The 26,272-nt window shown below is 38.6% G+C and overlaps 1 protein-coding gene across 1 annotated transcript; it reads left to right on the top strand.

Moving 5' to 3' along the window:
• Window positions 1-26,081, top strand: polr3a (polymerase (RNA) III (DNA directed) polypeptide A). Its single transcript, XM_044178092.1, has 31 exons — window positions 1-203; window positions 888-1,023; window positions 1,725-1,862; window positions 2,432-2,603; window positions 2,707-2,861; window positions 3,305-3,544; window positions 4,312-4,474; window positions 4,984-5,120; window positions 5,211-5,314; window positions 5,402-5,543; window positions 6,049-6,189; window positions 6,314-6,383; window positions 6,738-6,865; window positions 6,943-7,081; window positions 7,896-8,060; window positions 8,278-8,450; window positions 10,106-10,217; window positions 12,224-12,342; window positions 12,791-12,928; window positions 14,812-14,982; window positions 16,874-16,987; window positions 18,608-18,694; window positions 18,800-18,882; window positions 19,883-20,053; window positions 20,495-20,588; window positions 20,777-20,869; window positions 22,583-22,747; window positions 23,567-23,731; window positions 24,707-24,838; window positions 24,933-25,065; window positions 25,153-26,081. The coding sequence occupies exons 1-31, from the start codon at window positions 160-162 to the stop codon at window positions 25,299-25,301; spliced, it is 4,173 nt and encodes a 1,390-aa protein (XP_044034027.1). The 5' UTR covers window positions 1-159; the 3' UTR covers window positions 25,302-26,081.
• Window positions 26,082-26,272: the final 191 nt, after the last annotated feature.

Raw genomic sequence — 26,272 nt, 5'->3', positions numbered from 1 at the left:
TCAACACATTGCGTGTTGCTGCTGGCTGCTAGCATTTCCACAACATGGGAAAGCAAAGTGACAGCGTGCTGGTTACTCGTAAAGCCTAGCCTGCTGGAATAAGGACAGAATAACAGTTTAATTAGTCCTGTTGTTATTTGTTTAGGAAAATCTGCCAAAATGGTGAAGGAGCAGTTCAGAGAGACCGATGTGGCCAAAAAAATGTGAGTAACGTATAACAGACTGAGGAATACTGCTAGCGAGTTCGTTCGCCGGTTAGTCAGTGTCAGTCATTTTGCAATGTGGCTAATACTGACAAGTTGTTTAGTACGTAATATTAAAGAGGTTACAGTGGCCCCACTAAACAACCAAATCATTCAGTGGTATTAACGTTAACTAGTCGTAGATACGTAAGTTACCGTTAGCTAACGTAGGCGTTGTATGAAGAGAAACACAGTGAAAATGTGACGGTTGAGCTGATGTATTTTATAGTGACGTTAACTACGAACGTCGATCAAGGTAGATAAGTCGACGATAGTGTGGTGTGGTGGACATGCATTAACCAGAGTCAATTAAATACCTTCTTCTTTTATTTATTTATTTTTAGAATCGGTTCCTGTTCACTTCTCAGCTCTGCTTATCACTTGCATGCATGTGGAAAAATGTGTCACAGCAGGAAAACTAAGCAATTAGTTTGGTCAAGTAGTGATGCTAATATGACAATAAAGCGCACATGGGATAAGTTTTCCCTCAAGGTTTTCTGCCAGAAAGCCTTTCTGCTTGAAAGCCTTACTACTAAGGCAAACTTCTCCCAAGTGCCAATAAAGCAGACATTAGCCAGTTGTTAGAATTTAGAGATATTAAACCCTGTGATTTTCTTTGCTTTTACTGTTTGTACTTGTTTACAGAAGCCACATCTGCTTTGGGATGAAATCTGCTGAACAGATGCGTCAGCAGGCCCACATTCAGGTGGTCAGTAAGAATCTGTACAGCCAAGACACCAAACACACTCCACTGTCTTATGGAGTGTTGGACCACCGCATGGTACGACATGGACACAAACACGTTTTACTCTTGTTTGCAATGACACAAGAAAACACACAGTTGTCTCTCATGATAATCTCACACTCAAAACCTATTTTGGCTGCAACAATATAACAATGAAACGTATCCTTTTTTATTTGTCTATCTATGCTGTACACTGTATATTACGACTTCATACACAAAGGTTATTGTACAATATTTATGTAGTCTGGTTTCTTTTTATGACTACATTTTCAAATACATTATGGATGACCTCTTGACTTGATTGCTGGCCTCTATCATATCAGGATTATGTTACTTGCAGATCTCTGCCGAAGAGGGTTTATTTGTGTTAGTTGGGCTACCTAACAGTCTTATTGGACTTGTAGTCCAGTCAGGTCTTATGTCTACACAGTCTTTTACCTTTTTTGGAGATTTTGTTCATTTCTTTAATGTATTTGTAGTGATTTTAACCATTTGCATACAGTATCCATACATACAGGTGATGTAGTCTGCAAAACTGCATAGGGTTAACACTTGTGGAACTTGATGTGAATGAGCTATATGCATATATTTAAGCATAATATATTTATATTACATAAAAAGTAGTATTACATCATATAATGTTGTCACCCATTTCAGATATGAAATAACGTCATGTAGCTGTAATCCCTCCTCATACTACAGGCTCGTCCCTCTGTTTTCCCTCATGTTTCCTGCAGGGCACCAGTGAGAAAGACAGACCCTGTTTGACATGTGGGAAGAATCTGGCAGATTGCTTGGGACATTATGGCTACTTGGATCTGGAGCTGCCATGCTTTCATGTCGGCTATTTCAAAGCCATCATAGGAATCTTACAGGCAAGTTTACAGTCTAATGCAATAATTAACTCTGTATATGTAATAATAGATGCTACAAATTCATATTTAGAAAAAAAATATTTAGATGGTACACATTTTAAGACATTTGGAGACTCTCATATTGTGGAAGACAAGATCAGATGGTTAGCATAATCAATAGGGAAACTTTCTAAATTCAATCAGAAGGCTCATGTTTCACACTGTGCAAGAAGAAGCATTGATATGGCTAAAGTTGGAATGCAGCAAGCAGAAATATATATTTTTTCCTTTAGGTGTCACTAGAGCATCATAATTAGAACAGGTAGAATATACTGCTTTTGAGAATTGTGTGTGTATGCTTTAGCTCAATCTTTTTAATCTCCTCAACAAGGAAATATGTGTATAAATTACCAATAAAATAATGCAAATCAAGCTTTTATTACATTATTTACCCCACTTTTGTGTAATGTAAATTACATTTATTAAGTTATCATTGTATTCTATATTTTTATATCATAAAACAATGCAGCCATTTTCACCTTTATAATAATGTTCCCTCATTCTAATGTGGTATTTTGTCATGTCTCCAGATGATTTGCAAGACATGCTCAAGCATAATGCTGACAAAAGAGGAGAAACTGCAGTTCATGGATTTTTTGAAAAGGCCCAACCTGGCCTATCTCCAGAAACGAGGGTTGAAGAAGAAGATCTCTGATAAATGCCGCAAAAGGACAATCTGTCTGAATTGTTCCGCTTTCAATGGTGATAACAGACATTTTCATTTCTGATATTTAATGGTTGACACCGACTTATATCCTGATATAATAATTGGGAAAAGCTGAGTCATCTGTCTGTTATTCCTCAGGACCAGTGAAAAAGTGTGGCCTGCTTAAGATCATCCATGAGAAGTATAAAACAACCAAGAAGGTGGTGGATCCTTTTGTGTCAGAATTCCTGCAGTCCTTTGATATCGCCATTGAACACAACAAAGTTGTGGAGCCTCTGCTGACCAGAGCACAGGTGAACTGCGTACACTCTTTCACACTGTGCAGTTGGTGTCATTTCTTGTTACTTTGCTGTGGTATGGCAAGTGATGACCCTGCCTAGGATAAAAAGGTACAGCAGAAGTAGGTCTGGGTGTCAAACCTCAATATTATTTGCTTACTGATGAAATAAGTGATTAAAGTTAGCTTTGAATGATTGGTCAGATTCTTAGTCTTCTTCATTTATTGTTCAATGACATATTTCCTCATACAAATCAGTTTTATTTGAGAAGTTTGGTATATACAAAATTAAAAAAGGTTTTGTATAAAATCATTCTTATATTCCTAACTTAGGTATGGAATAAGTTTTATTATAAGTCTTATTATCAAAAAATTTCAAACAAGATTTAGGCCTAGGTAGAAGCCCAGTACAACCCTGTATTTTGCCTCAATTTGCCTTGATTATCATTTCCTCCCTAGGAAAACCTGAACCCTCTGGTGGTGCTGAACATGTTCAAGAGGATTCCCCAAGAAGACATTCCCCTGCTGCTGATGAACCCTGAGGCAGGGAAACCCGCGGACCTCATCCTCACCCGCCTCCTGGTGCCTCCCCTCTGCATACGACCCTCTGTGGTGAGCGACCTGAAGTCCGGCACCAACGAAGACGACCTCACCATGAAGCTCACAGAGATAATCTTCCTCAACGATGTCATCAAAAAGGTTGGTATCTATCATTGAGAGCAGCTACTTATCTTCTATCCAGTACAGGCTATCTGCAGGGACTTATAAGACTTAGGGCCTCTAGTTTGAAGACAGTGAACTTCAGACTAAAAGGAAGGCAGTTATTGAATGACTGTTCAGGCCTTGATCTGAAAGTTAATTATCAGCCTTAAAACTAAAAATGTCTTAAATGCAGTTGTCAGATGTCTTATTTTTCATGGAGACAACCCACATTAAAGGTGAGCTATGCAATTCTGGAGAAATCCAATACCATGACAAATACCATGATGTAGAGCAAACACCGACACAGCAAGTAATGTAACTAACGTTAGCTAGGTTGTGGGTTAGGAAACTATCGCTGCAGTTGCTTCTGTGAAGCTAACAGCCAGAGAAGACGTGATGGTTTACCAGAGCCAGCAAACCAGCTCCAGACAGCGATACTCACAACTCTCCTGCTACTATAGCAAACATCACAACAGCAGCATATCTTGGCAAACTAGAAAGTAAGCTGAATGTCCGTGGGCAAGTCATTTAACGGAACCTGACACATAAATCATGGCTGGAATAGTGTTGTGTGGCCTGGTCCAAGCCTCTTTCCAGTTTCCAGTTTCCAGTAGGTAGTTTCACATTTACAGAGCCAAGGCTGTGTACAAACACCGGCATTTTTTTCAGCAGACTGTGAGGAGATATTCACTGAATTTGACAAAAAGACATGTATTGGATTAGAATCGCATACCCCACCTTTAACAAACTCTTTTCTCATTTAGCATCGTATGACAGGGGCAAAGACCCAGATGATCATGGAGGACTGGGACTTCCTTCAGCTGCAGTGTGCTCTTTACATCAACAGCGAGCTTTCTGGCATCCCCCTCAACATGGCACCTAAGAAATGGACCAGAGGCTTTGTGCAGAGACTCAAGGGGAAGCAAGGTATAGTGTATATTTAAACCTGTGATATCTGATTTTACCGATATTCAAATGAGTGTTTTTTCTTTCTTTAATTGTACACTGTGTACATAATTTTAATTTTTACCTGCCAAACTGACTCATGAACATTTTTCTTAAAAATCTGTCAACCTGCCCGTTTTCAGTTCTAATTTATGTAGAGAAAAAAGTAATCAGGTACCGTATATAACATTCATTAAAGAGCAGCTTTAGGTACTAATTTCAACCTTACTCACTCATGCACTGTAAGAGAGAGAGCGAGAGAGAGAGTGATTTTTATGTTTGCATTTAAATGTTAGTCTCAAATGTTGCCAGCTTGTGTGAGTTGTGACATCAATCAATTTATCCTCCTAAGACACATTTTACAGCAATTTGGCACTTGGCAGGTATTCATTTTGTACTCAGCTTGTACAACTCAGACAAACAGTAATGTGCACTCACAACAAAGTGTTTAAAATTCCAGACTGATTGATATATTTACTGTAAAAAATCAGGTCGATTCAGAGGAAACCTCTCAGGAAAAAGAGTGGACTTCTCTGGAAGAACTGTAATTTCTCCTGACCCAAACCTGAGGATCGATGAGGTGGCTGTCCCTGTGCATGTGGCCAAAATCCTGACATACCCAGAGAGGGTAAGCCCTCCTTCATGGCTACAACACATACACTAAACAACCACTTCCATGCCAGAACTGAAGTTATCTAAATTTGATTCTATGTTATAGGTGAACAAAGCCAATCTGGAGCTAATGAGGAAACTCGTCCGCAACGGTCCTGAGGTTCACCCCGGAGCCAACTTTATCCAGAATCGTCACACACAGATGAAAAGGTGATGCTGGCGGCTTCTGACACAAATTAAAACCAGTGCTTACCTGATGTGGTTCACCACCAAAAATGACTTCTCTTTTTCTGTCAGGTTTTTAAAATATGGGAACCGCGAGAAGATAGCTCAGGAGCTGAGGTTTGGTGATGTAGTGGAAAGGCACATGAAAGACGGAGACATCGTCCTCTTCAATCGACAACCCTCACTGCACAAACTCAGCATCATGGCCCACATCGTACGTTTAGTTTTTGACTACAGTTCATTTGTTAACTCCTATAAAAATTTGGCTTTGTTATGTATTTGTAATTTGTTCCAAACAGACAAGCTTGGAAGCTAAGGTCATGTGGTTTTGACAGTGTTTTAACTTTTCCTTTTGTTGGTTCACATCTCATTGTTACTCTTAATGAACCCCCCACAGTTTGCTTGCAAAAGCAATTCTCAGGCTCAGTGCAGTGCAAAATTATTTTCTGTTGCACACCGAACAGGCCCAGGTGCTTGACAGATGTCTGTGACGTATCAGAAAAAAATTGATAATTATCTGTGCCTAAAACTGCTTTCATCCGTCCCAGTAAACCAAACAAAATGTTCCAAAGTTGGAATAAACTGTTGTGAACATAACACCTTCCCAAGTTTATCATTTTTTAATTCTGTTTTAATTCTGATCATGTAGTGTATGTAAGTCTTTGTTTAGTTGCTTCTTTATGTATAATATTGACATTTTACTGTTCCCAAACTCACAGGCCAGAGTCAAACCTCACAGGACATTTCGGTTCAATGAGTGCGTGTGCACCCCGTACAACGCCGACTTTGACGGTGATGAAATGAACCTTCATCTACCTCAGACTGAAGAAGCCAAAGCTGAGGCCCTCGTCCTGATGGGTGTATGTATCATCAGAGTACATGTCGTCTATACAGTATATACACACCAATCGGTGTTGACGTTCAGCAATGGAAAGCTTCATAGGAAATTGACAGTTTGACACAAATGACCATCTTTTCTTTCAGACAAAAGCTAATCTTGTCACTCCAAGAAATGGCGAACCTCTGATTGCTGCTATTCAGGACTTTCTGACAGGTCAGTGCCATGATGTGTGGCAATTAATCACAGTGCTCTGTTATGATTTGAAGCTCCTGGTTCTTTGAGTCACAGATGGAGAATAGTTTACCATTGATAAAAGGAAAAACTTGAATTTCCAGTACATGCATGTATCTAGAAAAGTATATGATGTATAATGGGGAGAAAAAGGTCACAGATGATATAAGAAAATGTTCATTACGTGCTTAAATAAGACCAACATCTTAAAATATTTGAATAATCCATAGGTAATGAAAAACCATTTTCTACCTTATGGGGTAGCACTTCAGCCATATTTGAAAAATCCACTGTATTTCATTTCCATTAACTTTATAGTATATTTCTACTTTCCAGGAGCCTACCTCTTGACGCTAAAGGACACGTTCTTTGACAGATCAAAAGCCTGTCAGATAGTGGCATCAATCCTTGTGGGAAAAGATGAAAAAGTCAGGGTCTCTCTCCCCCGCCCGGCTATAATGAAGGTACCTCTCTCTGGTGAGCTTGTTACATAACTCTGTATTTGTGAGCTGCCACTAATATTTTGCTCTGTGTCCATCAGCCCATGGCTCTGTGGACGGGCAAACAGATCTTCAGCATGATTCTGAAGCCGAGTAAGGAATGTCCAGTCAAGGCGAACCTGCGGACCAAGGGCAAACAATACTGTGGCAAGGGAGAGGATCTCTGTCACAACGACTCGTGTGAGTTTCTTCAGTAAAAATGTCCACTGAACACGCCAAATGAAAAGGCTTTATTTGGCTAAGTCATGAAGTTTATGTTATTATAACTTTTTATTGATTGATTGAGACATCTTTCACAAGAGAGACCAGAGTACAGCAGCAAAAACATGTAAAAAGAAAAAACATTACAGCAACATAGTTATGTCTTTTCCTTTCTGATGAAGCTTTCGGAGGCGATACTAGGTTAATATGATTGAAATCAATATCACAATACAAATAATATTTTTAATATGAAAAATGTATGCAAAATCACATATAAAATGAACAAATTAATGGTTAATGCACTGAACTCTATTCTAAAGGCATGCATTATAGACAGAACTCTTCACGTGTAAAATGAAAACTTAAATGACAAATGTTTCTTGGAATAAAAAAAAAGACAGCATAATTTTGTGAAATGCAAATGTAATATGTTCCATCATAAAAATGGTTCCAGTGGAAGTCGATAAATGATAACATTGAATTAATGCCCATCCCTAGGACACTGTAAATAGAAAGAGTATGTCATTTTCTTCTTGCTGAAGAGGGCCGACCTACCTTTTTATTAGTTTAATCATTTAATTCAGTGAAATTATAATTTAAAATATTTTTCCAAACAAATTCCAAGATTCCCTCCACGATTATTGTCCCCCCCAAGCTGAATCTCTTTTTGGCCTTCACCAACCCTCTCAAACAGCACCAGGCGTCTCCAGGCGAGCACCACGCTGTGTTTTATTCACCTTAGTCGTGCTTCTATTCTGAGACCTAATGACATCAATTCTTGTCACATTCCCAGTCGTGGTGATCCACAACAGTGAGCTGATGTGTGGAAGCATGGACAAAGGCACCTTGGGATCCGGCTCCAAGAACAACATCTTCTACATCTTGCTTAGAGACTGGGGACAGCTGGAGGCTGCTAACGCCATGTCCCGCCTGGCAAGACTCGCTCCAGTGTATCTCTGTAGGTGCTCTCCAGGGTTTCTTACAATACACTGAAAATTGAGATATCTTTCAATCTCAGCAGAAATAAATCTAGAAATGTATTAAAGAATCAGTGAGTCTCTGTAGTGGTTTGGTACATAGTAGCTCATTTTGAATCAAGCAATTCTGCAAACTGGATAATCTATAGAGATATTAATTGTAATTTAAGTTGATTTTTTTTAACCCCCAACTTTCAGCCAACCGGGGCTTTTCTATTGGCATTGGTGACGTTACACCTGGCCAGGGTCTGCTGAAGGCCAAACATGACCTCCTGGATGACGGTTACAAGAAGTGTGACGAATACATTGAAGCTCTACAGACGGGCAAGTTGCAGCAGCAACCTGGATGCACGGCAGAGGAGACTCTGGAGGTAGGTGTTACAGCATATATTCATCCATGGAAAAACATTAACATCCATCTGAACTTATATCTTATGTTACTGCTACACCTCATTTAATCAACCACATGCACACCATACCACAAATAAGCTCTTTCATTTAATAACTTTATTTGCAACTGACACCTACCCACCCCATCGCACTTCACACCAGGTGTGACAGACTCTGACTTCCATTGAAAATTCAAAAGAGGCCAAGTGCTGTCATCAGAAGTAGACATGTAGTGTGAATAATCTTGAAAATGAGTTGCGTATGAATTAGTTGGTGAGCTTCCTAATTTTTTTTCAGCAGCTGGGCAGAGCTGTGGTGCTAAAAGAACTGGCTGACTCATATTAGAAATGCCACCTTTAGTAGACCTTACGTACATAGTTTTTCTACCAGAAAGCTCTGACAAGTTGATTTTTCATCAGTAAAATGTCGAGCTTAGTACATATCTTTGTCACAATTCTTTAATAACCAAACTTTAGAGATCCTTATCAAAAATGTTGCGTATGGTATGTGTTCTTATAAAAAACGACTATCGGCCAAAGTGTTGTTATGAGAGTTTTTAAATTCTGAAATATCTGTATCTGCATTGGCAATAGCCTCAGAAATTCCTTATGGGTCTGGCTCTTATCTTGAGTAGACCAATAGTAGACTACACACTGGCTACATCTCAGAAGTATACTGTATAGACTAATGTAGGCAGAAGTAAACAAGCCACCACTGCTACGGTAACATCTCACTAATAAACCTGCAATATATGTAAGAGATTTCACTTTTTAACTTTTGTGCAGCTCCTGCCAAGAAATATGTCTGAGATCTAGCAGAAACTGATACCTGTTGAAAACAAGCCTATTTATAATCTGTTGATGTCTAAAAAACAACTAAAAACCAAGTTTTAATAGACTCCTAGATGTCTTTTCACCTGCAAACTGCCAAAACCACACTTACTGGTCTGTTATTAGCTACTCTAACAATAAACCTCAAGTTTGGAAAAAATAGAGCAAAATCCACAAGCCTCTGCTTCATGAAGTAATTTTCATTTTAAAGCATTTACTTGAACTCCTCATGCTCTATGTAAAACCTGACCCCATGCATAGTAATGTTCTTTTTTCTATTCTGAAAAGTACTGCAGGCTAGGGCTTAATTACTACACAGCACTTTTGAGGTCGGACAAAAGTGGTACCTTAATTCTCCCATGTTATAGCCAATTTTAGACTATTGTTTTGTGACTGAATAACATCTACATTCACAGACTACCTTCATATTTCAGAGGGGCGAAAGCCGACCATTATCCAGTCCAAGTCGGTGAAAGTGCATTAGATTTGATTGTGCCACGGCAGAAACGGTGGCGTTGCTGGAGAGTACAACAAATAAATCGCCCAGCGATTAGTCTATTGGAGAAAAATATAATGGTTAATATTTTGGGGGTTTTTTGCCTTCTTTTATTAGTCCATTTCTTAAATGGGACTCAAAGTGATTATTGTAGATATATATACATATATCTACAATAATATGTGTACATATTAACATGCTCCTCCAAACATGCTTAAGAACACAGTTTTTTTTTTTTTGTCTGTGTGACTTACCACATGTTTGTGTGTCAGCTGCCAAGCTTGTTTTATTTTGTGTGTTTTTTCAATAGGCTCTCATCTTGAGAGAGCTGTCTGTCATCAGAGACCGAGCTGGCAGTGCCTGCCTCAGGGAGCTCGACAAGAGCAACAGCCCTCTTATCATGGCTCTTTGTGGCTCCAAAGGTAAGCTATCTGGAAAGGAAACTTAATTTGGCTGTATTTTTGAGTATAATATTTTGTGAATGCTGAAGACACAGCTGGAGCTCTAAAGATAGTCATTTTAGGATTATCTTCTTAACCTGTAAAGACTTTGTTACTACTTTGAACGCTGATTCTTAATGTAGATTTACTTGGGGAAATAGTAACAGGGAGATTACCTCTATAAAAATCTCGACGGACCTTTTTCAGTGAGCGGTAGGAGTTGGAACATTGATAGAAGTTTCTTTCATTCATAAGAGTCTCTGGTACAGACCCCGCCCACTGACTGTATGTCAAAGTACTGAGTTGCAATGAAAGATGTTTCTCTCTACATGCTGCTGAGGGGAAAATAACGTTATGAAGAGTTCTGCATGAGGGAAAACAGTTTTCTGTTGTAGACCAGACACTGTGGCCCTTGTTGCAGTCTACCAATATTCTCATATAAGGAAGTGCCTTGATTTTCTAGCACTTTTTAGTCTTGTGATAAAAACAAAGAAGTCACAAATCAAGGGCTTTACTGAGAAAAAGGACCAGAAAGAGAGCAAAAGCCTGACCACATAATCAGATAATACCAGGACAGTCAAATTTTGTTAGGCTTATAAGCACCTCAAGCTGCAGACAATTAAGAAGAGAAAGGACAAACTTTCTCTCAAAAAAGTACAGTAAAAAAAATAGAGTAAACTTTGGAATAAGCAAAATCTAAGAGATCAGTATCAATATGGCTGAGGCAGAAATATAAATGTTCTTAATTCTTGCCTTTTCTGTTCAGACAACGTTATTTATCCTATAACCCATGTTCTCTGAGAACAGTGTTCCCCATAGTGAGACCGAAACAAATGTTTGAAAGAGAACAGCAAATCACTTCTGCCTCAAACAGTTGGTAAGGACACAAAAACATTTTATAGAAAGAACAGTAGTTATCAAGGTAGATTAAAGACTAAAAATGGTCATCATCATTAAAAAATATAAAGTTTCAACATTAATGGTCAGAGTTGTGGGGCAGCTGTGGCTTAAAGCAGGTCGTCCACTAATCGTAAGGTCGGCGGTTCGATCCTAGCTTCCCCCAGCCCGCATGTCGAAGTGTCCTTGGGGAAGATACTGAACCCCTAAATTGCTCCCGAGGGCTGTGCCTTTGGTGTGTGAGTGTGTGTGTGAATTTAGTTTCTTTCTTTTAGTTTTCTTTCACCTGCCATCAAGTAACAATTATTTTAATTTAATCTGTTGGTTATTTTATTAATTGATTTTTTTTGATTACTTGTTTTGTCTATAAAATGTCAGAAAATTGCAATTTATGTCTTCAAATTCCTGTTTTTGTCTGACCAACAGTCTAAAACTCAAAGATACTCATTGTACAAGAGTTGTTGTTGATTAATCAATATCTGTTGATTGAATCGTTAATAAACTAATCATTTCAGTACCAAGAAAATCTGAATTCATCTTTAATAATGAATTTTTATCAGAAGAAAAACAAGAATGTAAAAATCTGATCATTTACAGCACAACCACTGTAGTTTAACTGTTTATTGTTTGTTTACTTACTTAGGACTCAGCAGCACATTTAAGTTTCTCCCCATTGTTCTCTTCACTTTCTATTATTACTGGACGCATTTTCTGAGCTATCCTCGAAGGAAGAGGACCTTGTTTACTCATAACTGCAGTGAATATTAGCATCGTCCCTCTTTTCGCCAGAAAAATAAGTTGTCCCCCAACTTCTAAACAGGTGTGTGTGTGTGTGTTGATGACATAAATTCCAAGTGAATCGGTTCAATCGTTTTTTTTAAAACACACAGATTATTTTTCAGTAAAACAAAACTGTAAATTATGAAGCTATTCTGCATCTAAAACAACAAATAAAATCCAAATCCATCTGCTCAAATGGATGCTGAATTAGGAATCTTTAAGGATGTTTTGTTTGTTGTATTTTCATTAATTCATATTTTGTTTGTGTACTGTGACTCACCTTTTCATCCGTCTCTTCTATATCCATACAGGATCCTTCATTAATATCTCTCAGATGATTGCCTGTGTGGGTCAGCAGGCCATAAGTGGCTCTCGAGTGCCTGATGGTTTTGAAAATCGCTCTCTGCCTCACTTTGAAAAGCACTCAAAAGTAAGATGTAATTAATTTATTTAAATTATTTTTCTATATATCCCTCAGAGGGATCATGCACATTGTATTCTGAATGTGTTTGTTGGGATATACAAAGGTTTTAAGTAGTTGCTGTTATTTGAGCTCTTGCAAATGGCAAAAGACCAATGTGTCCTGTTTATATTGAATTAATTGAATTTTGATGTGTGTTTGTAACCACGATGTGTCATATCCAGGCCTCACACTGACTCATCAGCTCTGAAGTGCATTGACATTGATTTCCTCATTGTGTTACCCCAGCTTATAATTGGCTAAATCAAAAAGCATCAATGCATTCTATTAGTTATGTCTCTATTTATGTTCTCCAAGGACCATGTATAGAAGAATAACAAACAAAATCGATGGGATAACAACATCGAAACTAGATATACAGAAGCCTGCTTAATTGTTTAACACCATTTTTCAACAGCTGCCTGCTGCTAAAGGCTTTGTGGCCGACAGCTTCTATTCTGGCCTGACGCCCACAGAGTTCTTCTTCCACACAATGGCTGGCCGGGAGGGTCTGGTGGACACTGCTGTGAAAACTGCAGAGACTGGATACATGCAGGTAATGCCTGAGGATTTTTTCCCCCACGGTTCACTCATGCTCACTCCATGCTGATGTCACATAGCGGAATAAAAGTGTGTTCCTATCTGCAGTATCCTTTAAGGCAGTGCTATTCAATTAAAAATTAAATTGGGCCAGATTTTAAAACCAGGAAATGTAGATGGGCCAGACATTTTTAGCAGCCTATTTAAAACATTTTTAAACAAATGCAGATATATGTAATAAAAAATAAAATGGCGGTAAAATAAACAAATACTTGCCAGGCAGGGTTAAACTGATGGTTTTCATTGTTGTTTCAGTGTTGACAGAGACATATTTTCAGTAGAGCTCTTCCCTACTTGTGACTGTCAATAGCCAGATGTTTTGAAAAGCTAAGCGTGGTCGGAACTACCTGAGAAAACGTTGATTTGTGAAAGATATGATTGTCGGTGTCGCTACATCCGTAAACATCTTGCCCGATCGGTACTGCGCATGTGGAACTCTCAACAGAGATGAGAAGGAAGCGAGATCGCTCACTCGTTATCTACTTCCATACACATACAAGTAGTTTACTTATTTTATCATATCAGATTTATGTATGCTGGGCCATTCCGAGGTTGCTTCTGGGCCAGATGTGGCCCGCGAGCCACCAATTGAAATTTGCTGAAAATAGAAAGCATCCATGACAAATATAATGAGGTGTGTGGGCTGCAACTAATGATTATTTTCATTATTGTGGCAATTATTTTTTCAATTAATCCGTTAATCGTTTAATCTATGATGTGATAAAATTGTGAAAAATTGTAGAAAATGACCATCACAAGTTCCTAGAGCCCAAGGCGTTGCCTTCAGAAGTCTTAGGAGCCCTTGTCATATTTAGAAACACCACTTAAAGTTACCATAATCGATATTTTTATAATAACAATGCATCAAATGACAATATGAAAATACAGTGTGACAGTGTGAAAGGGGTCACAAACCTACAGAGAATTATCACCTGAATCTGCAGCTTCCTTCGGCTTTATGGAGCTTTATAGCGAGTTTCAGCTCATTGTTTAGCTGTCTGATTCACTCTCATCGCTCGTTTCCATCCGCAGCAGGTAGCTGTTTTCAGCGAAAAAGCTCTACAAACCCACTGTACACTACTTGTTCAGCACCAAACAGCAGACAGACACAGTAAGCGACTAGCTGGTGAACATAGTGGAGCATTTAGCAGCTAAAGAGCCAGATATTTCCCTCAGGAGTTGGTAGAGACCAAAAACTGAGCTAAAAAGATAGTGAATGATAGTGGCCAGAAACAAAGACTCCAAAGGAATGATAATGTTGCTCTATAACTGCTGGTTGTGTAAATAAGCAACTGTTTGCTAACAAGTTCACCCTATTAACTTAAAAAGTTAATTTTTTTTAAATAATCCATTAATTAGTTTTGCCTGAAAAATGTCAGAAATGCCCATCACAAATTCCCCAAGCCCAAGGGGACCTCCTTAAATTGCTAATATTGTCCAACCAACAGTCCAAAACCCAACGACATTCAATTTAAATGGGGGAAAAAAAACAAAAAAACATTGAAAAGCAGCAAATCCTCTTATCTGAGTAGCTGGAACTGGTGAACATTTGGCATTTTTGCATTATAAATGACTTAAATGATTAATAGATTATCAGAATTGAATAATTTTTTGTCATTCAGTCATTTTAGCACTATGTGGAGACTTATGCAAATGAAATATATAAAGCACTGGAGCCCTTTTATAGGATTACATCAAGGTTGCATCTCAGATGTATTTTCAGATATATACCTGGACTGTGAGTTTACATTCACGTCAGTTCAGATAGAGTGTGCTCTTTTTATTGTGTCACATATGTCACTATGACATTTTTTTATGTTCATGTCTGTGTTTGGACAGAGGCGTCTGGTTAAGTCCCTGGAGGATTTGTGCTCGCAGTATGACCTGACAGTACGCAGCTCCACTGGCGACATCATCCAGTTTATTTATGGTGGCGATGGTCTGGATCCCGCTGCCATGGAGGGAAAGGATGAGCCGCTTGAGTTTAAGAGAGTCTTGGACAACATCCGGGTGAGTTAAATTGGGAACGGACAGTTTATGGACCTGCTTGGCTTAGCACTTTCTTTATTGTTGACTGCTTTTATTTATTTAGTATTTGTTTGTTTTCATCTTCACCCTTAGACACATAACCCTTGTATAACCCCTCTTGTTTATGCAGTCATATTCCACTCAAATAATTGTCTTACATTTTTCTTTTGCTTGGTCCATATTTCAACTTTCATGGACAATGAATGTGCACTGCACACTACTTAGCGTTTGGTATGCTAATGTTTAGCCTGTTGTCTTTCAGTAAAAAACAAAAACAACAAATCTGGAGAGTTGGCTTCTCGTGACCAGAAGGTCATCCATTCACTTTCCGGAGTGATTTTGTTTTAAGTGGAAGAAGCCCTTCATTAATACAGGCTCAGCTTATCTGGATAAATAAAACTTAAAATATTAATCTGCCCAGCTGGTGGTTAGGCTGGAAGACCAAGGAATTGCAGGAATTAATAGTAAAAAGAAAAGAAAATGGTGATCTAGTTGCTGGAGTAGGTCCTGGCTCTAGTTGATGTTTTTCACATATCCTTGGCAATTTAATGCCTTTATATAAACAATTAATGTATTGCCATTTACTCTGTCTTTATCTAATCAGTTCCAAAAAGTTCAACCTGACAGATGCAAAGAAAAAAAGGAAACAAAGGATGGATGCATCATCAGCCCTGTACAATAGAATGGACAGTCAGTGAAAAAGCCAAGCTTCTCTGTCTCATAGTATTGGCTTAGTGTAGCCTAAGGGAAGCATTTTAAATGTACATAACACTATTATATGCCAGTGCTCTGGGAGAACAAATGTGAATATTCTCCCCCTGCGAGAAGCCTACTGTCAGCCAGGGAGACAGCCCATTATTAGAGAAGCTCCTCATGTGAAAACACACGGGAGCTGAATAGTTGAAAATTTTCTTTTTTGACTTACAAAGCAGCATTTGAGACCCCAGGTTCCCCCAGGTATTTAGATAAAATTGTAGGAAGTTTGAATTGATTTTCTCTGCAGGAAAGTGATCTAATCGGCTGAGTAATTTGATCAGTAGTTTAGAATTGATTTTCTGGTTAACAGTGTTCATAAAAGAAGATTTCTAGGTTATTTGAATGGCTTAAATTCACCTCCAGGTCTTGTCTCATATTTGCTCAATCTATTGGGCATCATTGACATTATTAACTTTGTTGTTGCATTAAAGGTCCAGTATGTAGGAATTAGTGGCATCTAGCGGTGAAATTTCAGTTTGCAATCATTTTAATACCGCTTGCCTCACCCTGTCCTTCCAAGTGTATAGGTGAAACTACAGTGGCCACGAAACTCACGAAAAACGCAAAAGGCCCTATCTAGAGTCAGTGATTGGTTTGTCTGTTCTGGGCTACTGTAGAAACATGGCGGTGCAACATGGCGGCATCCGTGGAAGGGGACCTGCTCCCTCTGTAGATAAAAATGGCTTATTTTAAGGTAATGAAAACACAGCAATTCTTATTTTCAGGTGATTATACACTAATTAAAACAATATTAATTAGACAACACAACAACACTTATAAATATCATATTCCATTTCTGCCAATAGCTCCTCCTAAATGTTACATATTGGACCTTTAAAGGCACTTGAGGTTAAGAACCTCTATTCACTCCCAAATTACCTGAGAAGTCATGAAATACTGGGATTAATGGTAAGAGATAAATTATTACATTTTTCTGGTGCTGTTCAAGGTTTGTTTACATCAGTAATATTCAAATGGTCCATTTTATACACAATGGCAATTCAAGGTGTTTGAAAAATTGCATAAAAGACAATAAAATCAGCTATCAGGAGCGTTGTTGAGCTGCTGTGTTGGCTCCCAGTTATCTCCTTTTGATCCTCTCTAACCCCCCCCCCAGGCGGTTTACGCATGTCCAGACGAGCCTGCACTCAGTCAAAACGAGCTGGTCCTCACTGCAGATGCTATCATGAAGAGAGCTGACTTCCTGTGCTGCAGAGACAGCTTCTTGGAGGTAACCTCATCACAGTACAGTGCTGTCTATCAAAGTTATATTTTTTTCTTTCATTTATTTGTTTTATAATCCCTTTTATTTCCATTGTGGAAATGTAGGTGGTTGTAGAGACAGTGTGCTTAATGAAAGTATATTACAAGGTAAAAAAATGCATTTCTGATGACTTTTAAATCATAGATACTGACTTCCCAAGGTGACGTGCTTCATAGTTTGATGTGTAGTGAGGCTGATAAGCAGAAAACAATTATCAAAGCTATCACAAAACCTCTATCAAGGTTGAACAATCTCTGAAATGTTTCTTTCAGTAATGAATTCAAGTAAGCACAGTAGTCATGTAAAAATGTGTTCAAAAAGGATCTATTGTATCTTGCAGTTATCCAAACAAAATTCCTGGATTTGCACTAAAAACATTCTTCAGTCTTTCTTTAACCCACTGCCTAATTTTACACCAAAACTCAGTGAAAGTTTTTGAGAGCTCCCACTTACAAACAAACAAAAAACTTCCAAAGGAGGCCGGAGACGATTACCTCCTTATCCGAGATAACAATGAAGAATTTCAGCGAAAGTTGTTATCCTCAGAGAAGAGTAACATATCAAGTAAAACTTGTACAGTTTTGAGTTTTCAATGTGGAAAGATTAAAGGAAATTACTCTGTAGCAAATTTTTTGGCACAGAGGAATAAGCCATAACAAGCTTTGGCTACACAGACAATACCTGTTAGTAGGATGAATTCATTGTTGGTTGTGGTATATTGCCAGCCTTATCCTTTTAAATAAAATGTGTTTGAATAATTCAGTATGTTTTCAAATTTAAGAGGATGGATGATTCTATCTTAACCTTCTTTACTTTAAGTGTTTCTTGTTGATAAAACAACAGTTTATTGTCTATGCCATTCAGATGTTGCCTGTCCTGCTACAGGAAACACAACAATCATTTCAGCAAATACAACAGATGGATACACCGTAAAGAAGTTGACCTGAAAAATCTAAGTTGTGGCAAAACACCCACATGTCCACCTGTATTTCAGATTAAATCTTAATATAAAAGGTAATTAGGCTTCCTTTAGAAAAATGGTGTAGTTATTACAGTACAGAGAAACACACTCATTATATGAACACAAAGCCAGTTACATGCAGTTAATCAGTGTGCTGGCAGTAATACATGTGAACCTTTTCCCCCCTTTTGTGAAGGAGTTAACTGACACAGGCTCAGAGAAGTACCTGGAGGTATAGTGACAGAGCATGCTGGATTGTGGTTTAACTGAAGCGAGAATGGTGTGTCAGCGAGAGTTGGAACAGATTAATAATTTTTTTATTAACCCCATTGTTGCTCTTTTAAAATAAAATAGCACTCATCATTGGGCTCAGAGTGACTCTTTGACATCTGACTGCTCTCTTTGAAGCACAGCTGATGTTTTTTTAAAGAGAGATTTCTCAATGTGATTTACTGGGAGTTTGCATTCTCCACGCCGTAACTGTTTTACTGTAATATCTAACAACTGCATGAGTGTATCATGTGTCAAGCAGCATACAGTTTGGTCACGCTTCATTGTTTGTTCAGCAAGATATTAATGAGCCTTTTGACCTCTGAAATTGTTGAATTCTCTTCCCTCAACTGTAGGAGATAAAAAAATTTATTAAGAGCATCTCAGAAAGGATCAAGAAGACCAGAGACAAATACGGCATCAATGACAATGGCACCAGCGAGGTAGGCCTCACACACCATGGATTAATGTGCTGAATGCAGCAATATACTTAAGCTCAGCTATAGCTATATAATCTTAATTGCTTGCCTCTCTAATTTGTATTACAGCCAAAAGTTCTCTATCAGCTGGACCGCATAACCCCCACCCAGCTGGAGAAGTTCCTTGAAACCTGCAGAGACAAATACATGAGGTACAAGACTTTTTATTGTAAGGCTCATTGTTTTTGTTTGTTAGCGATTTTTAGCAAAACAGTAGTTTTTAAAAGTAATAGATTGGTTTAAACCAAATTTCAGGTTGATTTTATGTCCCCACACACCCAAAAGTTGAAGACACTGATTACTGCAGTTAACACTCGTTTGTATACACCGAGTGAAAGAAATAGTTGAGTAAAGAATGAAAAAAGAGAGCTTGAGAGTTCAAACCGTGCTCTATTTAGCGAGTTGTAGCGATTTTAGCATAATGGATAGCAGCAGCCTTTAGTGTACAGGCTGGAAGGTTCGGAGGTAGCCAGAAGCAGCAACTACTTGCCGTCTGAAAGCACCTTAAGAGTCGAAAGCCACGCTTGTGTCTCTGTGCTAGATAAAAAGTTCGGGGATTGCCAAAGTTATTACAATTCAACCTGAGGGGGACATGAATGTCGACCTCATGGTGGTGCTAGAGGAAAAGTCAGGGGGATCAGCTAAGTCATTAGGCTTCTTTATGGTTCCTCTAGGAACAATGGATATCTGTACCAAATTTCAGGGCAGTCCATCCAATAGTTGTTAAGAGACTGAGAGGAGCTATCCTAGGAGCCATGCCAATATCATGGCTAAAAACAATCTGTTAAACTGTGTTGGCACTGGCAAAGTTTTTTGGTTTTTTTAAATGATGTTTGCTTGTATTTTTAGAAATTAAATTAACGCTGACAAATAGGCTTTTTCTTTTTTCAAATAAAAAAACAAACAAAGATAACGAACCCTCATTATTTTCTTTGGTAATGCTTTTTATAGATTGTGTTGTGGGAGTAGTAGTCAGTTTTTATGTAGTGATTGTCTTGTTTTATACCCGCATGCATACTCATCTATACACTCATCTGAGGGCTGTTGAGATGATGAAAATGTTTGTATATTAACTGCCAAGTTTCCCTTAATTGTCAGTTTAATGAAAGGTGAGCTCAGAGATGGTCTCTTATCATCTATTTATACACACAGAGCTCAGATGGAGCCAGGCTCAGCAGTTGGGGCCCTGTGTGCCCAGAGCATTGGAGAGCCTGGTACTCAGATGACGCTGAAAACCTTCCACTTTGCTGGCGTAGCGTCCATGAACATTACTCTGGGCGTGCCTCGCATCAAAGAGATCATCAATGCCTCCAAGAACATCAGGTATGATATATAATTACAGATATGTTCCTTTAACTTCCCTATGTCATATGAGCAGAGGAGACAAAGAAGAAGCTTTTTCATCCTTCAAAGGTGGCTACAGGCTTTTTCTCGATGTCTCCGGGAATTCAATGGAAATTATGCTGCCAAATGGAACGAGAACTCATTCATGACCACTGAATGGAAGAAATTCTCCTGTTTGACCTTTGCTTCCAGACATCACTTTTGTCTTTTTTAGAGAGTTTTGCAGCTCAAAAGGTCCTAAGCCACTTTCAGTGAAGCATAATGTTGATCACTTGCTGAGTCCATGGCTTAGATACTGAATTAGTGCGTTTAGCAGAATGAGCTCTGCTGGGCCCCAAAAAATTGTCTCTTTGTGTCACAGTAATTAATGCATCCCTAATTTGTTTTGAATAATCTATTAGTCCTCTACTTACCACTCAGCACCCCTATAATCACTGCTCATTTGGATGTGGAAGACGACGCTGACTTTGCCAGGCTGGTGAAGGGGAGGATCGAGAAAACACTTCTAGGAGAGGTATTTCTACTTGCAGCATATTTTACACACTTCTCTTTTTGATCTTTATCAATAAATCAGTGACATTAAATAGAAGGAATTGACTGAAGGATGCCAGTAGTTCCAAGAGAGGCTTTGTGGGAGACATGAACAAGTACAAGCAAGTACTGAGCTGTAATAAAGGCAAGGTCTCTTGCTGTCCTCTACAGATTTCTGAGTACATAGAAGAGGTTTTTCTACCGGATGACTGTTTTATCCTGGTGAAATTGTCACTGGAGAGAATAAGACTGCTGCGACTAGAGGTACCACTACTTTCTTATTTTTACTGACTGTGTGTGAATATTGCAAATGTATCCCCTCTTTCACACCTACATTGATTAAATATTAATTCTGGTTTGTTACAACTTGGGTCTTATTTTCTGAGTTTTGGCTATCATTTCTATCAGTCATGATAACTTTGGTATTAACCAAAGTGATTGCTGAGATCTGGGAACATGGAGACATAGCTACAGCTGACTGTCCCAGACTTCTTTTCAGCAATTAACTTGGTGAGTACTATGTTATTATTACCAATAGGAATGATGACCAAAACTATGAAAATTATTATAAAAGTATAATAAAATGGAATAATGCTTTAAAAAAAACACTATGTAACTTTTGAAACTGGAAATAACACATTAAAAGTTGAATTCATAAGCAATAAAACACATCCTTTCTAAATTGAACACACTCAGGGGGTTTGCTGCTATGGCCTTATTTGGTCTGGTTTGACCAGTAGCTAACAGTGGTTAATGTTAGCTGATATTAACAAACGTAACATGCAGTTGATATTGCTGTCTAACCAACATTACTGAGTCAGTTTTCTAATTTTATGACTTTCTTTTAATTTGTGCTACTGTGAAACTACATTTGAGCAAAAACAAATGAAAAGATGTAAAAACTCTGTACCTCACCAGGAGACATGTTCTTGCTTGCTTGTTCTTCCCCATTCTACTCGCTCTCAGTCTGGTCACCTAATGGTGATGTCTTGTACCATGACAAATACCATGATATAGAGCGAACCACGACACAGCAAGTCTAACTAATGTTGGCTAGGTTGTGGGCTAGCAAACTGTTGCTACAGTTGCTGCTGCGAAGCTAACAGCTGGAGAGGATGAGACAGTTTCCCAGCCAGCAAACCAGCTCCAGACAGCGATACTCACAACTCTCCTGCTACTATAGCAAACATCACAACAACAGCATATCTCGGCAAACTAGAAAGTATGCTGAATGTCCGTGGGCAAGTCATTTAACGTTACGTGACACAAATCATGGCTGGAATAGTGTTACTGTAGATTCCCATTTACAGAGACAGGGCTGTGTACAAACACCAGAGGATTTTTTCAGCTTTATTGTTATTTTTTCCAGAGTTTTTTTAATGTACCGTGAGGAGATATTCGTGGAATTTGACAAAAAGACGTGTATTGGATTAGAATCGCATACCCCACCTTTAAATGAGAAGATTAATACCACTCTCATGCCTGTACGGTAAATATGAAGCTACTGCCAGCAGCTGGTTGTCTTAGCTTAGCCCAAAGACTGGAAACAGGGAAATAGCTAGGCTGTCCGCCTACCAGCACCTCTAAAGCTCACTAATTAATTTACTGTAGGATTAAAAAGAAATTTCCTGTGGAGGCTAGATGGAAACATTAGAGGAAAAAACAAATTTATGATCTGGTTGCCATGGTTACAAATTGATCTTCAAAATTATGGATGAGCGTCAGGGATTCCTATACTACATCTGGCCCAAATGCTTTGGAGTTTAAATAACCTGCCATTGCTGAAGCCCTGACATCTTTGTTCTTCTAATGCAACACATGTGAAGGTTATTCTCCATTGCTTGTAACAACAACAGAGTTCTCTCACAGTTTATTCGCTGTAGATTTTGATGTACTACATTATAGGTTAGTGCCTTTGTGTTGTGTGGTAAGAATATGAATGGTAGCTTTGCCTCTGATTTCTTTTTTGCCTTTCAGGTAAATGCAGAAACGGTACGTTACTCCATCTGCATGTCTAAACTACGAGTGAAACCAGGAGACATTGCTGTGCATGGCGAGGCTGTGGTGTGTGTGTCTCCACGAGAGAACAGTAAAAGCTCCATGTACTACGTGCTGCAGTCATTAAAAGAGGAACTGCCTAAGGTGAGAATCTGATGTGTGACAGTTTTTAAAAACAAGTTGTCTGTGAAAATACTGAGTTTGTCTTGTGCATCCTGGCTTTGTTTGATACATTTCAAGCAAACACTTTAACAGATTGATGAGGGTGACACTCACCCTCTTTTCTTTTTGTTTCCACTTGTTTTTTTTTTTTTTTGGCCACTCGGGGGTCACGGAAGGAGCTGTAAACACAACACTGACATATTATCACTTTTATAGAGTTGTTTGCTAGCTGCGGTGAATGTGCTAGTAAACAATCACCTATTTACATATCCAGCAGAGACAACAACTTTTTAGCACTGTTTTGGTCTCCACCAACTCCAGAGAAAAATATCTGTCACTTCAGTTACTAAATGCTCCACTAAGTTCACCAGTCACTAACTTTGTCTGTGTGTCGTAGCTTAGAACGTTTTTATTTTTTTTGCTGAGAACCGCTGCCTGCTGCAGCTGGAGTTGATGAGAGTAGAGAGACTGAACTAAACAGTAATGTTTTGGGCTGTAAAACCAAGACAGCTAAAAGATGCTAAAACACTCCATAGCTAATGGAACTGCAGAGTTGGGTAATCATTCTCTGTAGGTTTGTCACTACGAGTTACACCGTTCAGTTACGTCATTTGATAATCTGTTAATGTAAAAATGTTTATTTTTTAAAATTTATTTCTTTTTATGTAAGCGTATGAATGTGTATCTGAATGTTAATTTAAGTGGTGCTCCTAAATTAGTGCCCTGAGTTAAAAAGTAAACCTGGACCTGTTAGTTTATTTTTTTTAACTGTTGACATGGTTCTCATTTCTCATATGGAAGGTGGTGGTTCAAGGTATACCTGAGGTTTCCCGAGCTGTCATTCACATTGATGAACAGAGCGGAAAGAACAAGTACAAACTCCTGGTGGAGGGGGACAACCTGAGAGCTGTCATGGCAACACATGGAGTGAATGGAAGCAGGACCACTTCAAACAATACATATGAGGTATCAGTCAACGGAGATTTAAAAGCCAGTGGCACTGTAGCTTGTATTATAGCCCTGCATGTGTCCTTATTTTCGTTCCACATCTGCCCTACATCTGTCACGTGAATTCTGAGACTGAACGGATACCCATGACAGATTGGGTTCTGCAGGCTGACCTGCTCTGCACTGACACCTAAAACAATAAATAAAATTTAGAGGGATGGGGGGGGTGATAAATGATGTGGGAACACACACCTGTCACACCTTTGAGAGTAACTTAGCACCAGGCTAAAAAGCAGTTTTTGCTGCCCCCTCTGGTTAAAAGTTTCAAGCCTGTTTCACCTCTGACCACACCCAGCTTCACTGATAGGTGTGGTTGGGTTTGGTCCAAAATGCGCCCTTAACCACACTCAACAATGGTGTCTAGAGCCTGGTTTTTGAGACTGATACCAATTTTAGTTTTCTGAGTCTGTGAAAGTTGACAGTCGATTTTTAACTTCATGATTACAAAGTGCATTTTCAATTCAATTCAATTCAATATTATTTATATAGCGCCAATTCATAACAGAAGTTATCTCATTGCGCTTTTCCTATAGAGCAGGTCTAGACCGTACTCTTTATAATATTAATTACAGAGACCCAACAAATCCCACCATGAGCAAGCATTTGGCGACAGTGGCAAGAAAAAACTTCCTTTTAACAGGCAGAAACCTTGGACAGAACCAGACTCAATGGTGGGTGACCACAGAATTTATTTATTTATTTATTTTTTTTTTCAAGTACATCCACTTCTGAGTATTAAAAATGGTGGATGGAAGATGGTGGCTTAGTATGCATTTTGAAATGTATTCCATCTCTACTAATATAAGTCAATCATGAATCTTTACAGTAGAATATTACCTTTACCTGGACTGATTTAAGTTGCCATGTGATTGATTTGACTCTGCATCAGGCCAGTGTTTGATTTTTACAAGCTTTTCTGTTGTGTTTTTCTAGGTTGAGAGGACCTTGGGTATTGAGGCTGCTAGATCCACCATCATCAATGAGATTCAGTACACCATGGTGAACCATGGAATGAGCATTGACCGGCGTCACGTCATGCTTCTGGCAGATCTCATGTCCTACAAAGTATGATGAGTAGAAATCTTGACACATGTCTTCATAGTGTTTGTGTAGTTAGCAGCAATTTCACCTGTGTGCATACTGTCATCTGTCCATAAAGGGGGAGATATTGGGAATCACCAGGTTCGGTTTAGCCAAAATGAAGGAGAGTGTCCTCATGCTGGCCTCCTTCGAGAAAACAGCTGATCATCTCTTCGACGCTGCCTACTTTGGACAAAAGGACTCTGTCTGTGGTAAACTGATGCTTTATCTCTGTGAAGAAATTGCACTTTACACTTGGACTTAATTGGGTCTTAACATTTCCTCTGTTCCTATTTCAGGTGTGTCTGAGTGCATCATTATGGGGATTCCAATGAACATTGGAACAGGACTGTTTAAACTCCTACACAAGGCTGACAAGGATCCCTCTCCACTCAAAAGGCCTCTCCTCTTTGACAGTGCAGACTTCCATATACCTCTGATCACATAGCATCAGAGAAAGAAACAGCAGGGATGTGTGAAGTTAGTTTTTTTTCCAGAGCCTGCTGTCTATAGACATCTTAAGATTATCTTCAGCAAATACAGAAGTGCCTGCTAAAGTGTCCGATCATGTTCTTCTTGGAGATCTAACAGAAAATAGGAATGTGTCTTTTTTTTATTTGCCGTGACATTGTTGCTGATGCCACAGACTGTGAGAACGCTGCATTTCATTTTACAAAGAAAGTTTGTTAGCATGTAAGAGCTACTGGAGTTGCTTATTATTTTAGTTTAAATCTGGTAAACTGTAAGGAGAATACAGAAAACTTCTGTTTTTCTGGCTTTTTACTTGTTTGTAAAACAGTGTGTTTCCTCTGTTATTAAGATGTTACATAATATTATGTTCCCTCAATATAATGGCACTGAACACTGTGAAGTTTCTGGCAGTGTTTTATATGTATAACGTAACACAGTTATATAAACACTTGTGCAGCAGACTTGAGAATACCTCTTAATCATTAAGCAGACTTTATCTCTTCTGGTTTGGCCCTTATTTTTGCATTACAATATGAACTGCTTGTTCCTTAGCAGCTTCGATTTGCCAAAAAATACTTTTTCTTATTCACACTGCAAAACCCAGTTCATTTTGTCTTTTCTGAAAAGTGTTTGTTTTGATACAAGATTCAGATCAGCAGGGCTTCTTTGAGGTTGAAATCTTCCATCCCATATGAAGCCTATTCATATAATAATGTATATATTGTAATAAAAATAAAAGACCCAGAAAATCAAGTTATTTTCTTGTGTACGTGCAGTGATTCAAGAATCGAAGGCCAGAATAGTTTACTGTAGCGCACCCTGTTGGCCAATACATTTCTAAACGCAGACTTTTTTTAAATTGATCAACCAGACGTCAGATACCATCACAGCCTTCGCCGAAGACTAATCTAAATCTGAACATATCAGACAAATAATCTGACTTCTTGA

Source organism: Siniperca chuatsi, linkage group LG20, assembly GCF_020085105.1.
Source record: "Siniperca chuatsi isolate FFG_IHB_CAS linkage group LG20, ASM2008510v1, whole genome shotgun sequence".
NCBI lineage: Eukaryota > Metazoa > Chordata > Actinopteri > Centrarchiformes > Sinipercidae > Siniperca > Siniperca chuatsi.
This window is presented reverse-complemented; position numbering and strand designations above follow the sequence as displayed.